The sequence below is a fragment of the Microtus oregoni genome, unplaced genomic scaffold, assembly GCF_018167655.1.
Source record: "Microtus oregoni isolate MIOR12 unplaced genomic scaffold, Mior012 000008F_ref0000371, whole genome shotgun sequence".
Taxonomy (NCBI): Eukaryota; Metazoa; Chordata; class Mammalia; order Rodentia; family Cricetidae; genus Microtus; species Microtus oregoni.
Genome location: NW_024543067.1, coordinates 43,366,419 through 43,389,993, shown reverse-complemented (window position 1 = coordinate 43,389,993; position 23,575 = coordinate 43,366,419). Strand labels below are relative to the sequence as shown.

At 47.0% G+C, this 23,575-nt stretch overlaps 2 protein-coding genes across 3 annotated transcripts in view; one reads left to right on the top strand and one right to left on the bottom strand.

The window, feature by feature from the left end:
* The window catches only part of Ncapd3 (non-SMC condensin II complex subunit D3), an 83,675-nt gene extending 80,356 nt beyond the window's left edge, over positions 1 to 3,319 (bottom strand). The window contains exon 1 of one of the 2 annotated variants that reach the window (XM_041657038.1): positions 2,926 to 3,319. In XM_041657038.1, coding sequence (XP_041512972.1) covers positions 2,926 to 3,013 — 88 coding nt within the window. In that variant the 5' untranslated portion in view covers positions 3,014 to 3,319. The remainder of the gene's footprint in view (positions 1 to 2,925) is intronic. The other variant, XM_041657036.1, reaches the window with a different exon arrangement.
* A 324-nt stretch (positions 3,320 to 3,643) lies between these two features.
* On the top strand, positions 3,644 to 23,287 carry Vps26b (VPS26, retromer complex component B). The gene is made up of 7 exons (XM_041657534.1): positions 3,644 to 3,878; positions 4,012 to 4,332; positions 12,983 to 13,139; positions 16,359 to 16,523; positions 18,889 to 19,064; positions 20,485 to 20,627; positions 21,017 to 23,287. Exons 2-7 carry the CDS (start codon positions 4,110 to 4,112, stop codon positions 21,161 to 21,163), a joined length of 1,011 nt encoding a protein of 336 aa, XP_041513468.1. The 5' UTR covers positions 3,644 to 3,878; positions 4,012 to 4,109; the 3' UTR covers positions 21,164 to 23,287.
* Positions 23,288 to 23,575: the final 288 nt, after the last annotated feature.

Sequence of the window (23,575 nt, the reverse complement as noted above, 5' to 3'; positions counted from 1 at the left end):
CCCTCCTGAGGGTTTCAGCACCTTCCACATCTGATTTACATATCCCCAGGGTATATGCCAGGCTGTCACTAAGACATAACGTAGCCTTTGAGCCCATTCCCTAAGGTGGGATACCTTGCTCATCCTTCATGTAATGGGAAGGGCTTGGTCCTGCCTCAACTTAATGTGCCAGGCTTTGTTGACTCCCCATGGGAGACCATACCCTTTTGGAGGAGCAGATGGGGGAGGAAGGGAACGAGCAGAGGGGAGATAGGGAGAACTGTGGTTGATATATAAAATGAATAAAAAACTTAAAATAAAAAAAAAATACCTACTATATAGCCTCTCCTGTCTCTACAAGATCATGCCTTACTTATGGGGTCAGCAAAGACACTGAAGTCCCATACCAGGCCTGCAGTCTGCAGTCTCAACACCCCATGAACCTAATCACCCAAAGATCTGGGCATCCTACACTTCTCTGATGCTCAATCTCTTCACTAATTCCTTGTACTGTCATCTTCCAGTCCCTGATAGTTAGGGAAACTTGGGCCAGCGTAAGTCAAGAGTGCCCACGGGCTTGTATGAGCCAATCTATCAGGAACTACTTCCTTTGTATTACCTCAGGCTATGTAGCCTTTGTCTCAAGGAGGGAGAGCAATTTTATTTCTCAGAATCTAAGCTTCAGCACACTCAGATTGATGCCATCTGCTCCATGTCCCACAGCCTCACGAGCCAGGCTGTGAGAGGCTTCTTCATTTCTTACCTAAGTCATTCCCAGTTGAAGCAGTTTGGAGGAGAGTACTCCCTAATTATCAGGTACTTACGCTAGGCCATTATTAAGGCCTCCACTTTCATGCTGAATTATGGGTCACCCCTACCTCGCTTCTTTGCACTAAAAATTAAACCAGAGGAGTACCTTTGCTCACGTCTCCCTTAGTCTCCCCTTGCTCTCTGATTTTCCCCACAGGCTCCCAGGTTTTAATGCTAGGAAGGGCTCTCTCTAGCACAGATTTAATTTGTACCCTGTTCATTATGTCCCACTGCCAGCTGAAGCAGCAAGCCAACACCTCCATCTCATCACCTTTCCCCACCGTTCCTGAGTCTGAAGCAAAGGTGGAGGGCAGCATCAAGTGTTCTTTTTCCACTGTAATTCCTCACGTATGCAGTTCTTTCTGGGCAGACAGTGCCGCTTCAACTGCAAGGACCAAAAAGCTGCTGCTTTAGCCAGCCTGTAATCCAGTTTCAAATATGCTTTTTTTTTTTCAGACACTGCAATATAGTCTCTAGTTCATTCTCCATTGTCAGGGCATCCCCATCACTATAGCCTGCTTGTACAGTGAACTCTATCAAAAAGGTTTGCACTCATATCACACAGAGCAATGGTTCTCAACCTGTGAGTCCCAACCCTGTTGGGGGTGTGTGTGTGTCAAACGACCCTCTCACAGGGCTCACATACCAGATATCCTGCATATCAGATATTTACATTACAATTCATAACGGTAGCAACATTATAATTATTAAATAGCAACAAAATAACTATGGCTGTGGGTCACCACAACAGAAGGAGCTGTATTAAAGGGTCGCAGCATTGGGGAGGCTGAGAACCACTACCACAGAGGAAGCCAGCCACTCTAGGACTGCTTTCAAGCATGCTTCTACATTCAGCTTGGCCTCAGGTACCCATCTTATCACCAGATCGATAGGGCACTAACAACCAAAGAAAAGATTCCGACTAATGGTGAGCTAACGAGTTTGTTTACTGGAATTACCGCCAGAAGCACAGGCGATGGTCGGGCAGTCACCTGACTTAAAAGCCCCACCGTGGCCCAAGCAAATGCTACAGGACTGCATTGCTACCCCACCTCCTGCACATCCTAGCACACACCCTCTTGTTCAGGACTGCAAGCAGCTGTGGTAGGGCTGGGAAGGGCAAAAGGGGAGTGGCTGGAACTTCCACTAGGAGGCTACAGATACCCTCCTCCCTTTCCAGTGGAGACAATTATCCAGATCGCCTAAGGATAATCACAACTGCTCTGATGTCAAGATAGCAGAACAGCCTGCAGAACAGACTTCCACAACTCCCCTGCCACGGTAGGTCAAAGATCTGGTCATCTATTTAGGAAACAAATGGGAAGGACCAAAAGATCTGACCCATGCAAACCAGTACCCGCCAAGAAGCGATAACACGGGGTGCACAGGTGACAGTGACAGCAACAGAAAGCAGTTAGGATTATCCTGCAATTGCGTTGGCTGGCTATGAGGACTCGGACCTGGACAGCCATCTTAGGGCTGGAGCTTGGATGTAGGGCGACAAGGGGCAGTGGGCATGAAAACGGAACTCCCAAGTTTGTGATTTAGCTGGTGCAACTGGCTGGCTTTTGGAATCTCGACTTCATTTGGACAACTAACGAGGTCTGCATGTGAACCACCTAGTTGAACAATATGATCACAAATTTTAAGAAAACAAAATTAGTCTGAGTAAAGAGATTGGCTGTATAAAAACCTCCTGGAAATGGAAATAGTTAAGTCCAGGAAGACTTGGCAGAATTAGGGTGACAGATGGAGAAAACAGAAGCATAGCATCAGGAGCGGCCTACTAGTAGCTTTTTAGGTTGCTGCTGTTTTGTTTTGTTCTTGCGACACACCCTTTGTAGCCCATACCAATGGTCTTGAACTCCTGTCAATCCTCCAGCCTCGGCCTCCCGCACGCTAGAATGGTTTAGCTCTCTTCTAAACAGTTCCTCGTTTGGACTGAGATCCCACGTACGTCTGCCTGGCCACCACCCGGGCGAGACTGTCACAATCCTGGGACTCACGGTCACTGCAGAGACTCAGCCTCCCCTTCCCCCACCGCCACTCGGACCGGGCCGCGGGCTGAGACACCTCAGGCACTGCAAAGCACCCAAGCCCTGAATGCAGGACTCGCGCCAGCGAATCTGATCTCACCGAGGCTGAGATCCAGCGGACACCAAGGCTGCAGATCTCTCCCGAGGTCCTGGAGCGCCATCGTGACCATGGAAGTACCGGCTCGCATCTGCTCCCGCGCGCGCTCCGAGACGTTTCTGCGGACCAGTCACAGCGTTCCGGATTTACAATCGACCAATCGCCGCGCCGGGTCGAGTTCGTAACAGAAGCCAATGGTCTGGGCCGTCTACGGCGTGCGCATAAATGGGTGGGGCGAGGACTGGAAGCCAAACACGGCTCGTGGAGACTTTCCCTTAGCGTTCCAGTGCAAGTTGGCAGTCAGAACACCACTAGCGTTTTTTGTTACCGTCTTGTCCTTCTTACACGGCAGGAAACCTAGAGGCCTGTGGAGATAGGGCACTTCCTGTAATAGCAGTCACCTTTGCCCCTGCCGAGTGACACTTGGCGTATGTGTCAATCGTACCTCACCCGTCAGACAGCACGCAAACGTTGTTCATATTCAAATGTGAAGAGTATCCCGGCGTTTATCGGGCTAAGAAATGAAGAAAATGCAACCAAAGGTATTACAAGGACGCACCTGCAGTGCTAGGACTTTACGGAAAATCTGGGCCCGAACTGCTACTGGAAAGAAGCCAGGGCCGCCATCTTCATTAAGGGAGAGACCAGCCGCCCTTTGGCACTGCACATGCGCAGATGAGCGCACCTCCTGGTGGCCTGGGAGGCGGGGAATTAGGAGGGTGAGGAGGAGACGTGCGCCTGCGCGTGGCATCTCCTTCGCATCCGGGCCGGAGTTCTCCTGCCCCCTCCCCCGCCCGGCGCCGCCGTAGCACTTCGGTGCGTTGCACCGCAGGGGTCTAGGCAGTTCGGTGCGCGGCTGAGCGCTGGACCCCACCCGGTGGGCGACGGAACGCGTGCTTGCGCCTGTGCTCCTGTGTTCGTGGGCCCTCGCCGCTGCACCGTCGGGAATTGGGGAGGTACGGTGCGTGGCCTCTGGGTGCATCGTTGCTTCGGGCGCCGCAGCCCGCAGCCGCCTGCCTTCCTCGGCCCTGCCCCTCCCCAGGGGCGCAGGCCGTCGGTGACCGCCCACCGCCCCTCTCAACCGTGCAGGGGGCTGCGGTGCGGCGTCCAGCGCGTTCCCGCAGCCGGCCCTTCCCCGCAGGCAGCCCGCACCTTGGAGGGAGGCACCGGCGCGGTCAGGCGGGGAAATGAGCTTCTTCGGCTTCGGGCAGAGCGTGGAGGTGGAAATCTTGCTGAATGATGCGGAGAGTAGGAAGAGAGCAGAGCACAAGACAGAAGACGGGAAGAAGGAGAAATATTTCCTCTTCTACGATGGGGAGACCGTCTCGGGGAAGGTGAGCTTATCTCTGAAGAACCCCAACAAGCGACTAGAGCACCAGGGCATCAAGATCGAGTTCATTGGGCAGATTGGTGAGTCGTTTCCCTGGGATCTCCCCAAGCCCGCGACGTCAGTCCGCGTCTGGAGTCAGTCGGGTGTGGGACGGGCGGGGAGCAGAGGTTTTTCAGGGCCCAACTCCAGCGAGGCCTATGACAGGCTCTTGTCAACTGCAGTCTGAAGCCTGGGGTTCACCCACGAGTCCCGCCCGTGGGCGACTCCCCCATGCATTCATTACCTTCTTCCACGCCAAAAGTGACAGCGTGCTGCTGGGGAGGTGGGGTCAGCCAGCCTAGGAATGGTAGGGAGGGAGCCCCCTGCTGTACGGTTGGGTGCTCACCTGGTACCTGGTTACCCCCATTGTGTCCGCAGTATCCTCCCAGCTTTCCTTCTTGCGCCCGGAATTTCATAGTGAGGTGCTTAGGCGGGATCCTGCAGGTGGGTTTGACAGCTACAGCTGTCAGATCCGATCCAAAATTAAGCGGCGACCCCACCCATCCACATATGTGTATGTATATGTAGTATATATGTTCTTATATAGATATGGTGTGGTAGACAGGGTGCATAAAGGCTGTTTGTCTCACCCCCACTTTGAACTACCTTTCATGTGTATGTTTTGAATACCTTCAGCCCGCCTCATTCTGAATGCATGTGTTTCTCAGACTTCATCAGAATGCTTGCTTTCAGTTGTCTGATTTTTCTCCTTAAAGTGAAAGAAGTGATGTTTGCAAAGACTACCGTTAAATGATCAAAACTTTGCAGTGCTCAATAATCATCTTCAAACTATGGTTGATAATTTTACTAGAATTAGACAAGGGAAAGTAGTAACAAAAATTCTGGGGAGTCAGCTGAGTATGGTGGTACATGCCTTTAATAGCAGAACTTGGGAGGCAGAGACAGGTAGATCTCTGTGAGTTGACAGCAGTCTGGCCAACAGAGTGATTCCAGGCCAGCTACTGTTAGGTAGTGAGTGAAACCCTGTCTCAAATTAAAACAAAACCCCACAAAGATTTGGGAGGCTGCCCATCATCGTGACTGGGTTGTCACCAGTTCTAAGTATTAGGAGCCTTTCGTGTTAGCAAGTTGCTTGGGTATTTCTAAAATAAAATATTTGTGTTATGAGGACATGAGTAGCTTATGTCCTGTAGATGGTGACCACCTGTCCGAAAAATCCCTACTCTGTTCTCCATACTGCACATATGGACACCCATTTCAGAGACTTCCTTGGGAAAGCGTGTTAGATTCACATGCTAAGAGTTTAGCCTAGCATCTGTTCTCCCTTTTACAGAGTCAGGGAGGCCTGGGAAAAGGAGTCCTGGTGGCCAGATTTTGTAACCCATTGTTTGGTCTTAAGCATCTGGTATTTAAAATCCCCCTAAAGACTGACTGATCATAAAGGACCCTGTTGGGTTGTTTTAAAGCCAGGATGTGAAAGATCTATTTGTTGTGCCAGAAAAAAAGACTGGAGCGTGAATTTTACACGCATTGCCTTCCTGCTTTTGGCTGGGATGGGAGGACAGGTGCACTGTTGATTGACATCTGGAGCCTGATCATTGTTGTTGCAGGCTCTTATCTATATCTTCAGCCTTTCCTGTACTAGAAACCAGTAGCATTCCCTACTTACCACTCATAAAGCCGTGAGGTATTGCTCTTGTTCCCATGCTGGATAAAATCACCTCTAGTAAAGAATCACAGGTTGGATTAGATAAACCCAAAGCATTTTATGTTAAACATAACATATGAAATAGTCAATACTTGCCTACTGAGAATTGGTATTTTAATTAGGAGTTTTAAAGTTACTACATTAGCTCTCTAATACCAGTATAAACAACAAGTATACTTTAATCTTTGTCTATACCATCACGCCCTGATTGTGAATAACTTAGCATGTCCCCTACTTCACATAGTATGAAATGAGCCCTTCCAGAAGGAATGCATGGTGTCAAGAGCTCATTCTCTTTCATTTAAATGCAAGGTAACCAAGGAAGCTGTTTGTTGTAATTGCCCAACCTGTTCTCTTGCCTAACTCCTTTCTTTCCAAGACTGTAACCTTACTGAATTTTCTTAAAACCTTTTATTGCTTCTTGGGATAATTTTCCCTAGGCCCTTGGCACTCTGACCTGATCAGGCCTCAGCTTTGTCAGCTGTAAATTACAGTATAATAAAATCACCTGGTTATTATGATGTGTTATTGGGGGACCGTGTCTCATGTCTCAGAGTGTTTCTTTATAAAGATAAGAGCAGCCAATGCAGCGATAGTTTCATTTTACAAACTGAGTTACAGCCTCTGATTCAGTCTCCCCTAGACCTTGTATAGTCTTCTCGGTTAGATTGCCGTAAGGACTTTTACAGAGTATATGTTTCAGTTCTTTGCCTTAAAGCTTTTCTGTGTGCCACGTGGGCTTTCACACAGGTGGTGTCTAAAGGGTATAGTTCATGTTCATTCCCATTCATTATCCATGTGTACATGAGAGATGGTAGTAGGTTAAAGCAGAATGATAAGCAGTATGTTCATTGTTTGGACTTGAGGTCTATTTCTTGATCAAGGAGAAGACATCAGAGAAACCTTTCTAACCAGACATGATGGCATATACTTATAATCCCAGGACTCCAAAGGCTAAACCAGGAAGATCTCAGAGTTCAAGGCCATCTGGTTACATAGCAAGACCCTGTCTCAAAGCAATAAAGGAACAGCCTTTCTAAATATGTTTGGTATAAAAGTTTCTCTTCCCATGCCCCCCCCCACCACTCTCTGTTTCTAAAATTAGTTGATATTAAAGATACACCAGCTTATTCAGAGGCGCAACATACTTTCCGTAGGCTTCCTATTTCTTTATTATCTTTGCGACGTGCCGAAAGATTCAAGGCATGGCATATTGTGTCATACATCTAAGACAGTTATTATGAGTGACTTCAGGGCAGCAGAGCGAGGAGAGTGGGTAACTTTGTTGAAGTTGTGGTTCTGTGGTTTTCTCCTTCATTGCATTCTTTGACTATGTATGAAGTAGGCGGAATGCCTGTCAGATCATAAGGTCAGGCTATATGGGTAATCGTAGCCACAGCCAAGAGAGCGCCTTAGCATCTCTGAGTTCTGTCCTTCTTCCTGACGAAGCAGGTTGCTTGTGTGTTGGGGTCTTGGAGGAGTTGCAGCTATATTGTCCCTGTTGCACTCTATAACCGATTCTGGCAATCTCTTCTATACCCTTCTTATCATCTTCTGCAAGGGTGAATAGGCAATTCTCATACTGCTGATCCCTTCAAAGTTTGTTTTTGTTTTTACCAACTCCCAGAAGTCTGTTTATTTTCTTCCTGGATTTTGTCTCAGCCTGCCTTTCCAGATCCCATCTCTCGTTACCTCCGTCCTCACTGATGATAGCTCCTTCAGATAGGCTCTTCTCGTCAGTCATGCTGCTGCACACCTGTCAGTCTGGCACTTGGAAGACAAAAGCAGGGAGAGCACGAGTTCCAGGCCATCCTGGGCTACATAGTGAGACCTTACCTTAGAAAATGAAGTAAGTGGGGACTGGAGAGGTAGCTCAGTGGTTAAGAGGACTGACTGCTTTTCCAGAGGTCTTGAGTTCAATTCGCAGTATCCGCATGTCAGCTCACAACCATCTTCTCCTTATATTCTAACTTTTTTTTTTTTCTGGAAAGTATGTCCTACCAAAATTGTACTTTTCCTTCAAAGGCCTACCTAATCACTTCCTCTACTAAAAGCTACAGGAATACCTGTTTTTAAGTAGGTTGTGACTTTGTTGTTTTATTTTGTTATTTCAGTTGTCTGACATCTTGCCCCAGATGCCAGAGACTGTCTTAAGTCCATCATTAGTCCAGTGATTAATCTCTAGTCTCAATGGCTACCTCATAAAGTGCTCAGTAAATGTTTGCTAACTGGATAATACTGGTTCAGATCTAAGGACTTACAGAAACCATTTTCTGGAATTTTTTTTCATCCTCTGTAGTAGCCAGAAACAAACATAGGGCCACACCTCTGCCAGGCAAGTGTCTCACAATCTGAGCTACATCCCTGACACCTGGAAGGTCTAGATCAAGCAGCTGGGTCTCCTGCACATGCTCAAGAGCTAGCTAGCTAGGTGTTCCTCTCAGAGAACTTAAGTGGCATCTGACCATCATGCATCTAGTGGATCAGCATCTTCCTGAGGGATCTAGGCTGTGAAAACAGTAAGTCTGATGCCAGCTCACTTGGTTTTGCTTTTTTTTTTTTTCATCATATTCCTATACATTGAAATGACCTCTCTCTGTTTAAGAAAAGAAGAGTTTGCCAGACCTGTGGCTCCCTGAATCCTATAGCAACTGCTCTGATGTTACAGTTTGACGATTGTTGCAAGAGAGTAATAAGTTCTTAGTTCTTCAATTAGTGCCATATGTTTTTGTTATCCTCAAGTTTCTCAGCTGCTTTGTTAGCCTCCCGATACCTAGCATGATTCTTCTCATGGCATGGTCTCTGCTGGAACGATGCCAATAAATGTGTGACTGGGGAAGTCTCTTTCCAGGTTAGACCGGTGGGATTAGCAAGATGCAGTAGTATACAAAGAGCACCGAGGGCACTGCTGCGTAGTTAGAGAAGAAAAGACCGTTTTTCCTGCTGAAATCCTTTGGGAAATACTGGTAGAGGATGTTAGCCAGACTTGGGAACCTTGCAGGCTAATGGGGTTAAATGAGCCAAATATAATCAGAAGGTCAAACTTGTAGAGATGGGCAGACAGAAATATCCTTATACCCCAGAGCCAAATACATACTTTTTATAAAGTTTTTAATGAGCTCATCAGTACCAATAAGCCTGTACTTTTAGAAACTCCAGAGACTTTTTTTTTTTTAACTCATTTACTCTTGAAATACCAAGTGAAAAAGCAGACTTACCAAGTTTTCAGCAGGGCTTAGATTTGCACAGAGCAGAGCTGCATATGAGTAACCTTGAAGTGTAATTGTTCCTATGGGTCTGCCAGGGGCAGAAGCTATAGCAAGCAAGGATCGTCATCTCCTGGTCAGCAAAAGGGCTAGGAAATTCAGATGAGAGGAGGCTCTTGTTTTGTATCTCTCCCCAGTCCAACGTGAAGCCTAGACTCCATGTCGTGCTGGTCCAGCAGCAGATCCCAGGGTGACTCAAAGGCTTAGCCTATGATGTAAAGTTGGCTCAATTTCCCTCTACATTGGCGACCTCCCTTTTTGGCCGTTGGTGGCAGATATTGCCACGAAAACATCCTGAGTGCAAAAATTAGTTCCTCCTTTTGATCAAAGAAGGAAACTAATGACAGAAGTCGCTTGGAAAAAAAGAGTGGGGTGAGGGGTTCAGTTTCTACTTCTAGCCTGAAGGGCTATTGTGTTTGGTTGGGATGGAAGAGGGGCTGTTTTTATAGTCTCTGTAGGACCTGGGCCTCTTGTTAGAACACTTGGATTTTCTGCCTCAATTTATTCAAGATGAAACCAACCTTTCTGGCAAATAACAGTGTAAAACAACTATTTCTGCCCCTTTGGCCACAGTGTTTGCAGAAGGGTTCCAAGTTGCTTATAAAATTTTAAATCAGAAAGACCATTCCAAGCTAGATGTGGTAGCTGGTGTACCTATAATCCTAGCACTAGGGAGGATGAATCAGGAGAATGACCATGAATTTAAGGCCAGCCTGTGATTTGTAGCAAGACCCATCTTAACAAAATAAAACAACAGAGGACCATCCTAGCCCTCCTCGGACCACTCTGTTCTTTCATGGCATTTCATGTAGGCACTGATACTGTGTCACGGGAAGAAAAGCCCTGGGGAGAATGTGATGCCCTGCGGAAAAGGACTTGTTCTCAGGTCCCCTGCTGGGCCAGGCAGTGCCCTTCTGCAGCGTTGCTAGGATCCTCAAATCCTGGCAGCTGGAGCCCACTCTGAACCCTCTCTGTTTTGTTTATTTCTCATGTTGGGCTGCGTGATCATTGCTTTTGTGTTTTTTTCCGTTCTCTCTTTCCGCTTTCCTCTTGATGCTACAATTTTCCATTGAAAGTTCACGGATATTGGGGCCTTGTGCTTCTTATTTGAATTCATTGGCGCTGGAGCCAAAATCCAGTGCTTGGGAACTGAGGTATAACGTTCCTAAGTTAGGGGTTCAGTTCTCACATGAGCCAGCACCATCTACCGGGTTAGGTCACAAGATTGAGTGGAGGATTCCCTATTGGTGAGGAGGGCAGCTCAGCCCTGCGCTGCATGTTCTGCGTGTTCTTGCTTTCCTGGGGGTGTCGTTACGGAGTGGTATCTCTCTCCCACATCATCTGGAACTGCCATCTCCCTTCCGTGGATTTGTAGACTATCACTCACTACCCATCAGGCCACCACTGCTAAGATCGCTTAGTATTGGGAAGAGGACGTAGATTATTTATAATAAAAGACTTAATGCCTTTATTATCTTTCTTATCTAGTACTCAAAGCAGAGGCCAGTGGATCTCTGTGACTTCAAGGCCTGCCTGGTCTCCATAGCAAGTTCCAGGACAGCCAGGGCTACATTGTCTCAAAAACCAAACCAAAATAAACAAAAAAATTGATCAAACTGTACCGAGGTAGGAAATAAGCCACATTTATTAGCCACCGGATACACTGTAAATTTGTATGAAAATAGCATTACTGGAATGGAATTCTCTGTACTATATCACTTTCATGAATTGGATAAATGCTTTTGGAGTTTTGTTTGCTCGTCTGTTTAGTTTTGGTTTGTTTCTTCTTCTTTTTTCTTTCTTTTCCTTTTAATGCTGGTGTCAAACCCAGGGCCATCTCATGCATGCTAGATAAGTACTCAACCACTGTTAATAACCCCAGCTCAAGTCGGGTATATCTTGCAGCAGCCTGCTGTGCTTCCAGATGTCCCAGAGCTAAGGAAAAGCTGTCCATGGGATGAGCAGGGGAAGCCAGTAGAGTGTTGGGGAGAAATTTGCATTCAGGTGAATATTAATAGCTGAGATTGTTTCTCTTTGTCTGGAGATGGTTTTATCCCCTGGGCCAGGACTGAAGATTGCATTGGCACTGGAGAGGCAGGATTTCTGGTTTCTTGTTCTCAATAAAGTTTTGGTCCCGTTCCAGGCTTCAGATGTTACGCTGCTGGAGCAGGAGCACGTATACTCACTGCTCGGAGTGATCGAGTCACTCCAGAGAGACACATGATGCTCTAGAGATGCTGAGAACCAGGACCAGGCCAAAGGGGCAGGAGACTCATCTCTCAAACAGCTGTTCCATATTCCCAGTTTAGCTCCCTCCCATGGGTTGCAGCCTAGCACAGTGCTTGAAGTCAAGAATATTTGAGAGAAGCCAGGTGGTGGCGCACGCCTTTAATCCCAGCACTTGGGAGGCAGAAGCAGGTGGATCTCTGTGAGTTCAAGGCCAGCCTGGTCTACAAGAGCTAGTTCCAGGGCAGGCTCCAAAGCTACAGAGAAAAACAACAACAACAAAAAAGAATATTTGAGAGATGAGGCTTGAGCTAGCATTTGGTCATCATCACAGGCAGAGCTAAGAGCTGACATCTTGGGGCCAGGAAGCTAGAGCTATGGGTCTCATCTTAAAGCTCCTTCAGTCCAAAGGAGTAAAGAAGACCATGGATATCTCAAAACTTAATCCTTAAATTGCAAAATACAAAGTCATGAAATAATCATGGGTCTGGTGATAACATGAGCTTATCATGGTGAAACGCCAGGTGGATATGTGTGCATATCTACAGTCCCAGGATTTGGGAGACAGAAGGATTGCCATGAGTTTGAGGCTAGCCTGTGCTACCTAATGAATTCTGGATCAGGCTGAACTATAGAACAAGAGGCCTGACCTATCCATCTTGCAGGATTATCAAAGGAAGATATAATAAAGTAGCCATAAATTTCCTGCAAAAGTCAAGAATATTGGAAAGGTGCTCTCTCTCTCTCTCTTTTTATATCGAGTCTCTGAAAACTGCTCACCGAATCTATTCTAACCACCTCAGAATTCCCTTACCCTTTATAGGCGCATAGACCGTGGATTGCTAACAGAAGCAATGGCCTGGAGACCACATTGGCTTTTATTTGCTTTTTTTAAGGTTTCTTTATTTTATGTATACGAGTGTTTTGCCTATGTGTGTGTCTGTGTCTGTGTGTGTGTGTGGGTGTGTACCATGTGCATGCCTGGTGCCCATGGAGGTCAGAAGAAGGCACTGGATCCCCTGGAACTGGAGTTACATGTGGTTGTATGCTACCGTGTAGGTGTTGAGAATTGAATCCAACTCCTCTGCAAGAGCAACAAAGTGCTCTTAACTGCTCAGTTATCTCTCCATCACACTGGCCTTGTGTGTGTGTGTGTGTGTGTGTGTGTGTGTGTGTGTGTGTATCATAAATTCTTACTGTGTGACTTGGAAGAGTCAGCTAGGCATGGTGGTGCACACCTATTTTTCTAGCTATTTGAGACTGTGGTAGAAGAATTATTTATGCCCAAGAACTAGTGGCCAATCTAGGTAACATAGTAAGACTCTGTCTCAAACAAACAAACCAGAAAGGGTATGTCTTTGGAAAGGCATGTGTCTGGGGAAATCAGTGAAGAGGCTGGGGTCAGGGAAGGAGAAGAAGCCCTAAAACAAGGCCAAAAGTCTCAAAAGAGACTGATCCCTCCGACCTGTGATGCCCTCACTAGGTTCAGTGCAGTCAAGTTGGCTAGAATAAGCTTTGTTCTCTTTCCAGAACTCTACTATGACCGTGGGAACCACCATGAGTTTGTGTCCCTGGTGAAGGACTTGGCTCGGCCGGGAGAGATCACCCAATCACAAGCCTTCGACTTTGAGTTTACTCACGTGGAAAAGCCGTATGAGTCCTACACAGGGCAGAACGTGAAGCTACGGTAAGTGGTCTCTGATGTTTTTGTTGTAGTCCTGAACCTGCCCCACCAGGACAGGGCCTGGGGCTGCGTGGCTGCTAAGAAGGAAGAGGACTGCACGCACCAGGGTGCTAGTAAATGTCACCATTGCACATCCCGGAAGAAAGCCTTCTGATTGGACGGCCATGGCCATCCGTGACCTGAATGCTGTCACCACATTGGCAGCTTCACTGCTGTCACAGAGTCCCCTCCCGACCAGGGGCCTCAAAGAGTGCAGAAAAATGATTAGGAAGCAAAGGGATTTTAATATGGATTGCCCTTGTTTCTTAGGTAATTCATCTAATTGTAAGTTTATATAATTTCAACGATAACCATTTCAGTAATTGGCTTTCATATCGGAGGTGGCCCCAGATAGACACCTCAGCTTGGCTTCTAGAGGTGCTGACCCCTTCCCCATTCAGCTCTGCCATACAACATCACATCATTTTGGACTCTGTAACTTAAAGCTTTGTCTTTCGAAAATGGATACTAGTTTAGGGTTCTAATTCTAGGTCTCTCCTCTCTATCTTTTGGAAGAGATAAGAAAATGATGCAGGAGCGGAACACAGTCTTTAAAAACTGGACACAAGCATTTGGCTTCAGGCACAGTATTGCCTAGCATATACAGGGGTCTTGGACCCATCCCAGGGATCACAAACAAAGAGATGAATGGCACAGACATGCCTGAGGATATTCTTACTACTACAGTCTGGGGAAACTCTGAGGAAGGAGACTGATCCTGTGTCTCTGAGGTTAAAAAAAAAAAAAAAATCACAGCAGCTCTAGACTCTTAGATGCAAACCTTAGATTATGGGACATCACTGGGATAAAGCAGAATGTCCTGTCACTCCAGAGGATCAGATGATCCCAAGTCTTGATCCCGTCTCACAGGATCTGCTTGTTTCTATCCCCTACAGGCTGGGGCTTAGGGTGGTGAGGATTACAGCTAGAACATCTCCCTCTCTTTCTCCTGGTTCCCTCCCTTCATCAGAACACTTGTTCATAGACTCTTGAAATATTTGCATCTAAATCCCTGCTAAAGACAGTGATTTGTCTTATCACTCCGGAGAAAACACCAGTGAGGATTATCTAGCAATCACTTAGCTTGGCTATGGGAATTGTTAAAAAAAATAATTATTGATACAGGTCTTTTTATATAGCCTAGACTGACCTTAAACTCTCAATCCTTCTGCCTCAACCTCCTGAGTGATGGGATTACACGTGTGTGCCACCATGCTTGGTAATTCCCACCCCATAGTCCAGTGGATTTGCCTTAGTGGTTTTTGTTTGGTTGGTTTTTGGTTTTTCAAAACAGGATTTCTCTGTAGCTTTTGCTTAGTGTTTTTATGTCAAAAAGAAAGGTATTGAAAACAGCAGGGTGGCTCCTCAAAGATAAATGAATAGAGGGCTGAACACATAACTCTGTGTAAAGCAGCAAGGCACATACTTGAAGACTTTGCAAGGTACTGTGCTCAGTCCCCAGCAACACACATACAATTAAACAGAGTCACTATGTGATCCAACAATTCCACTTCAGTTGTAGATCCGGAATATTTGGACACAGAATCTGGAACAGATAATCTAACACCTGTGACCACAGCAGTATTCACACGATTATAAAAAGAGAAAGCAGGCAGTCACAGTGGCACATGCCTTTAATCCTACCATGAGAGGAAACCACAGGTGATCTCTGTGAGTTCTGGGCTGGCCAAGACTAATAGTGAGGACCCCCTCCCCCCCATACAGTCAGTCAGGCATGGTGATGCTTGCATTTGAAAAACTGCAAAACAAAGGCAGATGAATCTTTGTGTTTGAGACCAGCCTGGTATACTTAGCAAGTTGTAGGTCACCCAGAGTTACATAGTGAAACCCTGTCTCAAAAAACCCAACAACAGCAAAACTCTGCAGTAGCAGTGACATACGAGCGTGTCGGAAGTTTTCAGTCCTCTCTCTTTCCCCCCAGTTGTGAAGGGAAAGGTGATTTTTCTTTTTCGGGGTAGGGTGGGTTGCTAGTGAAGGAAGTCTGTGAAGGGCAGGGACGTATTTAGGCCCTAAATAAAAACAGTAAAAAGCAGAAAAGAATTATAAACCTTGACTTGAAAATCTTCATTAGAATAAAACCATTCTTCCACAGATAGTGCAATGGATTTAAGACCTGAGCAATTAGAAAGGGGTTAGTTAGGGACAAATGTCTTGTGCGGCTGTGATGGAAGTTACTGAGGGAAATATAAGGACTGCTTAGAAGCGGTCGGTGCCACAGAGCTGGTCGCCTGTAGCCTGTAGCTGATGTGGCCAGCATGTCTGTTAATTTTCTGGAATGTTTAACGGGTACTTGGGTTATCAGAGGATTACTCAGAAGAAATCATAGCTAAGGGTACTTTTCTTCTCTTGTGGGTGTTAGCGTTGTTTTACACCAGGAAACTGGGATTTTGCTGGACCGTGCCAAGTGGCTGTTAGACCCTTAGGGTCCACTTATGTATCTTCTTCCAGACCTGTGCCCTGCCATGCAGCTGCCGCCGCCAGTTAAGCTACTCATTTCGGTGCTGCTTTGCTGTATTATTACATGTTGGTTTGTTCTTGGGGTCTCTTTGTTCTCATAAAGCTGGATTGTAGTTTCTGAATTACCCTTTGCCAGTCTTGATTTTTCTGTTTGTTTGTTCATCTCCCTCCAGATTGTGAGTCCCTCTTGAGAGTGTATTGTCCTTATCCTCTGCCTAGCACAGGGTTGGCTAAGAAAGGCTGCGGAAATGAAGACTTGGTTTGATTTCTCCATTTCCTATTCCTCACTTTTATTTATCAGATACTAATTAGTGGACAGGCATATAAATATAAGTGTATAGGCCAGATATCTATGCTCAAATAGCCAGGAGGTAGGCAAGGAAACAAACCTTCCTCACAGATGGTAGATAGTGGTAGGGCCATTGGCGTAGAAGGCAGAGAAATCACTTCTGCTAAGACAAGGTTCTTAATTCATTGTCATGAGCTCCCAAGAGGGTTTTAAAGGAAGGCTCTGCTCTTCCTCAGTGGTAACTGCAGAAGTCTGTGTATAGGTGCCTGGGTATACTTTTTCTGAGAAAAGGACCCATAAATTCTCAAAGGGATAGTAAGCCTCGGAGGGTTAAACATTACTGTAGGGTTCTCCCAGGGCTGTGTAGCATCTAGAGACTGGAAGTATTCACTTAGGATGGCTCCGTCTCTTAACAGCTATTTCCTCCGAGCAACCATCAGCCGCCGCCTCAATGATGTTGTCAAAGAGATGGACATTGTAGTTCACACCCTTAGCACGTACCCCGAGCTGAACTCATCCATCAAGATGGAAGTTGGGATCGAGGACTGCCTGCACATTGAATTTGAGTATAATAAATCCAAGTGAGTATCCTGAGCCCCAAGCTCATGTGGTAATCATTTATGGAGGTAAAGAGAGATCTTGTTGTGTGTACTGACTGACAGCCTCATGACTCCACAGCTTCATGGTGACAAAGTGCAGGGGGAGACTCAAAGTCAAGCTTAGCTAGCTTTTAAGTTGTTTGTTTTGGATCCTAGGTAAAGCTGCTTCCTTCCATGCGTGAGAATAATTGTAGAACACAATGCCACTATCATTTGTTTCCTCCCTGCCTTAGAAATCAAAGTGAGGAAGCCGTTTACCGGCAATGGGCTGCTTCCTCCCTGAACCAAAATGAGTTACAGGGCAAATACCTGATGCTTTGGGGTTTTTTTTTGTTTTGTTTTTGGTTTCCCAAGACAGGGTTTCTCGGTCCCGGAATTCACACTGTAGACCAGGCTGGTCTCGCTCGAACTCACAGAGATCCACCTGCCTCTGCCTCCTGAGTGCTGGGGTTAATGGCATGCACCATCACCACCCCGCACCTGATGCATTTTTCTGAAGGTCTTAAAATAACTACCTGGCTAGTGGGGAAGCTGCGTTTTCAACTGTTTACTCTGAGATCATCACAGTGTTTAATTGCTTACAAGCCACAGAACTGTCTGCAGTCTTGTATCTTTCTTTTGAATATAGTCTATTTCTGAAAGTATCTGGATCATCTACTCATGTCTTTGATTACCTTTTTTACTGTAGTCGCCTTCCCTCAGGCCCACTGCCAAGCAGAGACTAGGAATTGAGGAGAGACGATTTGCCTACAGAGGGCTTAGGAAGAGAGGCGAGGTAACTCAACTATGTAGACCGGGCTGGCCTCATACGAGTGATCCTATTTCTACTTCATAAGTGCTGAGATTACAGGCATGTGTCGCTGTGTCTGATGGGGCCAGTTTTTAACTAGGAACATACTTGATTATGAGAACCAACTTACTTATTCCTCTGCTCCCTGAATTGGAACCTAGTGATGCCCTCTTAACCAATAAAATGACCACTGTAACCTAGAACCTCCTTGGCCTGGCCCACCTGTTGCCTCCCCACCCCAGTCTTCTTACTCAGTGTGGTCCTTTCCACTAACCCCCCTCCACCCCTCTGAAGGCAGCAACCACCAGGAGTGCTACCACAGAGCCTGAAGCGGGCACTAATCATCAGCTCTTGGAATAAAAAGTGTTTTAGAGTAGGTTACATGCAGGCAGGAATAGACTCCAAGTCTTCCCCTCTGCTTGTACAACAGATTGTACCATATAGGAACATGAGATATGATTCTTATGTGGTTGTGCCCCATGTGTAAGATTTCCTATAATATAGAAAACCTTAGCATCCATGCATGGTCCGTAAGTATCCCTGAGAAAGGCTGCAGGTGACCTGCTGCATCTGCAGGTATGCAGGCTACCAACTCAATGTCTGCAGCTCTCCCAGTAGACTGTAAACAACAGTGTCAGAAACAGTGGGGAGCACTAAGTCTGGGAGCTAGCAATCGCCTGTCTGAACCTTCTCTCATCCAGAGCATGACCTAGTCTCTCTCTTCCAGCTTCTTTTTTTCCCACCTGCCATGTAAGGAGACCCAACTCTAACATCTCTGCTAGGGATCACGTGCCATGAGTGTGAGCCTAGGTTTGGAGAGTGTGCTATCTTTCTAGCACACGTGATACAGGGAGGTATATACAGAGACTACCAGCACCATTGGCTGGCCCACAGAGAGAGACTTAAAGGAAAAAAGAGACAGTGTTAGTGTAGGGTGGTGGTGGTGCACACCTTTAATCTCTGCACTTAGGAGAAAGAGGCAGGCAGATCTCTGTGAGTTGGGGCGGCCATCCTAGTCTACAGAGTGAAACCCTGTCTCGAAAAACTAAAAAAAGAAAGGGGGGGGGGAGATAAAGAAAAGAAAGAAAGAGTGAGCCATGCAACGTTGCTAAATCCCTAGTAGCTCACGGAGTATCAGCCATGCAGCCTGGGCTGTCTAGCCTGGAGCAGATGGAACTATTCACTGGGAACCGTTAAGGCCCAGTTCCCTACAGACATTGTATGGAGAATAAAGTGGAAAGGCGAGAATTAATTCCTATGTTTTTGAGACTGGCCTAATACATTAGAAAAACATCCATTAAAACATACTAAAGGTATATCCTGTGGAAATGGAACTGATAAACAAATATTAATGGTTGAAATAACATGTATCCTCCTTTGAGCAGGATGTAGAAGAGAGGAAGTCACACAGATTACACTAAAGAACATAGCAGGAAACTGTTCAAATAGCGAGGTTGAGCATAAACACCTCTCACTGACAGTATAACCCATGCTGGCACACGAAGGGACTAGCCGCCGCACCCAACGTCTGTCCCACTTCCTTTTTCTCTTCTTCAGATACCACTTGAAAGATGTCATTGTAGGGAAGATATACTTCCTGCTGGTGAGAATCAAAATCAAGCACATGGAGATAGACATCATCAAACGGGAAACGACAGGCACGGGTCCCAATGTGTACCACGAGAACGACACCATAGCGAAGTATGAGATCATGGACGGGGCTCCAGTCCGAGGTGAGCCTCCTAGCTCAGGGCCACTGCCACGATTTGCTTCCAAGCCACGTGCAGAATTTCAGAATTTGGGAGGGGTTCAAATGATGATACTATTGAAGTAATTTTTTTTTTTTTAAAGACAAGGTCTCACTGTGTAACCCAAGCTGGTCTGAAACTCATGGGAGTCCCCAGCACTGAAATAGGAAGGGGAGGACAAAGCTGAGCCTTTGGCTTCAGCCTCCTTCCCCAGCCTCAGCCACAACAGCCCCACATTGACCTTGTTTATATATTGATTATACTTAAGATTCTGTCTCAACTGGCCTGCTTGCACATGTGTGTTATCCCACACTTTGTAGGTGGAGGCAGGAGGATTAGGGTTCAAAGTTATCCAAAAAAAAAAAAAAAGTTTGGAAACCACTTTAAGATACAGTATGAATATGTAATTCCGTTTCCCTCTTGACGTTCTGGCATGTTTTCTACAGAGAGAGATCCATCATGTGTTCTAGTCATTGTCACTGCTTAGTTCTAGCTACAGTAAGATGTTTCACTCCAGGAGTTTATTCGCCTGTCATGAAAGTGAACTACTGCATCGGTGACCCACAGTACAGGCTTCAGACAACACCGGAAACCAATGGACGTGGTCCTGTACAGGGCCTAGAATGAGTGGGCTGGAAGTGTCCTGCGCAGGCCCTAGGATGAGTGGGCTGAACATGGTCCTGCACAGGGCCTAGGATGTGTGGGCTGGACGTGGTCCTGTGTAGGGCCTAGGATGAGTGGGCTGGATGTGGTCCTGCGCAGGGCCCTAGGATGAGTGGGCTGGACGTGGTCCTGCGCAGGGCCCTAGGATGAGTGGGCTGGACGTGGTCCTGCACAGGGCCTAGGATGAGTGGGCTGGATGTGGTCCTGTGCAGGGCCCTAGGATGAGTGGGCTGGACGTGGTCCTGCACAGGGCCTAGGATGAGTGGGCTGAACATGGTCCTGCACAGGGCCTAGGATGAGTGGGCTGGACGTGGTCCTGCGCAGGGCTCCTAGGATGAGTGGGCTGGACATGGTCCCGTGCAGGACCCCTAGGCCAGCCAGAACTATATAGAGACCATATTTCAAGTAAATATGGGGGGAAACCCCCACCGATAAGGCACATTGCAGAAAGCAGTGGTACCTACTAGTTCCCCTGTGCTGTTCAGTCCCTGTTTCTCACTGCCTTCTGCAGTGGGAGGGTAATAGACTTTTCAGAAGCCGCAGACTGGACTGGATCTGCAAAATCACATTTGTTTCAGGAAACTGCTGGGAGCAAGGTGTAACATCTCTAAAGGCAGAGCCTTTGCTTAGTGTCCCTTGCCTTGCCCAGCAGGCACCTGACCTGCTGCAGGCAGATTGGCGTTAGGCTGTACAACAGCGCCTCCTGTGTCCCTTGCCCTCACTTTTGCCTCACCCCTTACAGGTGAGTCCATCCCCATCAGGCTCTTCCTGGCAGGATATGAGCTCACGCCCACCATGCGGGACATAAACAAGAAGTTCTCTGTGCGCTATTACCTCAACTTGGTGCTGATAGATGAGGAGGAACGGCGCTACTTCAAGCAGCAGGTGGGTGCCTCCTCCTGGACCCTGGGTCCCTTTGGGCACAGAGCAGAGAGGCCACCATTCCCACAGAGGGCCGTCTTAACTTTTAAAGCAAAATGCTAAAAAAAAAAAAAAAAAAAAAATAGTCAAGCCTCTATCACTTGTTATTTGACCAAGAGGTAGAAACATGGAATTGCAGGAGACCCAACTGATACCCGGGGTCTGCTTTCTCAGGCCTAACTCCCACTTTCGTGGCTCCTGCCAGAGCACCAGTCTTAGGAGCCACCACTTTGGTGAGAGATGAGCCAAGGAGGTTATTCCTGGAGATCCCCTGGGACCAAGATAGGCACCCCTGAGAAAAGCATCCCTGAGCCTCTCTCAAATACCGTATTGACTTTCTTCCAACCCTGCAGGAGGTGGTGTTGTGGCGGAAGGGTGACATTGTACGGAAGAGCATGTCCCACCAGGCAGCCATTGCCTCACAGCGCTTCGAGGGCACAAGCTCCCTGGGTGAGGTGCGGACCCCTGGCCCACTGTCTGACAACAACAGCAGGCAGTAGGCCCCAGGGGCCAAGAAGCTGCCCGGCTTCCACTGCGGCACCCCCATCTACCAAACACCAGCGACTGGGGGAGGGGGAGGACTGTGTGAGGCTCCGCTGACCGTTTCTTGCAACCTTGAAAACAAATCATGTTTTTTACTTAAATTCTTTTCGCTGAAGAACCTAAGGGACTTGGGTTGGGCAGCAGTGTCCCTGGGATTCTGCAGCCTAGGTAGGGATACGGAGAGGAACCATTCTGGAATCTGGTCTCTCCCATGGGAATGAGAGCTGTCTGTCAAGGCTATCTCAGGCTGTAAAGCAGAGTTGAGAGCACACATCCTTGGCTCCAGGTTCTCTGGGCTTCCTGAGACAGAAGCTGAGCACGTCCCTGGCATTCACCCGCCAGCAGAGCTCTGGGTAGTCATGTCTTACACGCCCTTTGGCGGTTCCTGAGGTAGTGGCAGAAGTTGTTGGGCCTGTTTCATCTAAGTTGAAGAAGACTCAAGATTGGGACGCTACCTCTCTGGGCATCTGGGACGTGGTGCTCTGAAGTTTCCGGTCACCTCTGGCTCCTCACTCTGGGACCAGACACGTTTCTTCTCCATTTTCTATAGCTTATCAGGAACCACACAGGAGCAGAGCCTAAGGAAGGGTCTGAGCTGACTGTCCTCACTTGTGAGAAATCTGGGCTTAGAAAAGTTCTGAGACTGGTGTCACACATGGATGGCCAGGAGGCTGAACTAGGTCTTCTGGGGGAAACATCAGGCAAGACAACTGTCTGCCTTCCCCACATGACTCCACGTGGCAACCCAAGGGCTGGGTTGTTCTAGGGAATTATTTTAAGTTACCACAAGCCCTAAGCAGAGGGTCTGTTTCCTTTAGTTAAGATCGTTAGAAGAGGCTGAGATCCATTTGCCTCCCTGAACGTGATCTGTCGTTACTCCTTGTCCTCCACCTGATTTCTGGAATTGAGCTTGGATTCAGACAAAGTTTTATTCTTGCCTCCTCCACCCCAACCCCTCTCATCCCACTATCTACACATTAAGGGAGGAAGACTGTCACAACTTCAGAATAATTCTGCTTGCCAAATTATGTCCTTATCTTTACCAGTTCACCGACTCAAGTTTAGGACCACTGTTTGGTTTTGGTTTTTGTAATTTGAAAACACCATAGGAAAACTCTGGTGGATTTTGTTACACTAGAGAAGAGGCAGTGCTTCCTCCTACTGTGTTAGGGCCTGCAAGTAGTAAAGAGGTTGATTGTCTTATCTGCCTTTTCTGGGAATGACCAGGAATTATCTTCCATTGGCTGCCCTCCCCGCTACAGAAAGATCAAGTGGAACCGATGTTCAACAAGTACGGTATTTGCTGTGTTCTTGGTAATCTGGGAAGTAAAGGATTTGTTCCTATGTCATCTTTCAGTTACTGTAGAAAATGGGGTCTTGTCCTCAGAAGTCAGTGCAATCTTAGACTTTGACAGGGCAAGGCCAATGGGTCAAAGTTCAGATGAAAGGCGCTTGGGGTGACTGGGGGTAGCAGAGCTAAGTAAATTTTTCCCCATGACAGACCCCAAATTTAGGTGTAACATACAGTCCCCATGGGAAGAGGTTCACCTGCCCAGCTGCCCTTGGGTATCAAAGCTGGGCCCTAGCGTATGAAGGAGGCAGGTTCTGTGCTCCTGCCTTTTTCAGGGTATGAGACTAGACTCTGCTGTGCCTCCTTCTAATAGCTAATTAAAAGTATCTGTCAATTTCTCTGCCTCCCAGCTGACAACACAAATCCATTTTCCAACTTTGCTAACATCTTAAGCCTTTCTTCTGAGAGAACTAGAAGGTAGAATGTGCTGTTTCTCTCAGGAGCTGTGCACAAGCCAGGTCTTGCTTTCTTTGACTGCTCCCATTTTCTTTTCTGCCAACTGTGAAAGTGTGGGGGAGGCTCCTATCCCCATCCTGTGAGGTTCCCAAACCTGGAGTGCATAGGTACTAAACCAAGCAGTGCAACTTGTAATTAAGAAACTGCAGTGTTTACATGATTCTTAATGTGTTGTCTTTTCAATGGCTGTATTTTAAAAGAACATTTGTTTTAATGGTGTCTCTAATTAAAGGAAGCCCTGTGGCTTTGGAGGCATTGTGCCCATGATCCACCAGATTCTGTGCTCTGTTCCTTAACACCGTCTCATATCTGACACACTGGGAACGAAGCTTCATGACTTCGACACTTGCCTCCTTTTTCAGTGAATGGTAAACAATAATGAGCACCGTATTAACCACCCATTTCAGGCAAGCATGACTCAGTAAGTCTAGGTCTGGCCACTTAGCCCAAAGCATTTATATTTTCAACTTCAAGACTTAGGTTCGCTGAGTGTTCAAAGACCAAAGGACTCAGTCCTACACTGTGCTATTTGCTATATAACAACTACAGTGGTAGGGGCAGA

Excerpts from the sequence above, each read along its gene's own strand:
- Vps26b (XM_041657534.1), top strand. The coding sequence starts at position 4,110 with ATGAGCTTCTTCGGCTTCGGGCAGAGCGTGGAGGTGGAAATCTTGCTG. Across the intron at positions 13,140-16,358 it reads GGGCAGAACGTGAAGCTACG|CTATTTCCTCCGAGCAACCA; the intron begins GTAAGTGGTCTC and ends GTCTCTTAACAG. Across the intron at positions 16,524-18,888 it reads TTTGAGTATAATAAATCCAA|ATACCACTTGAAAGATGTCA; the intron begins GTGAGTATCCTG and ends TCTCTTCTTCAG.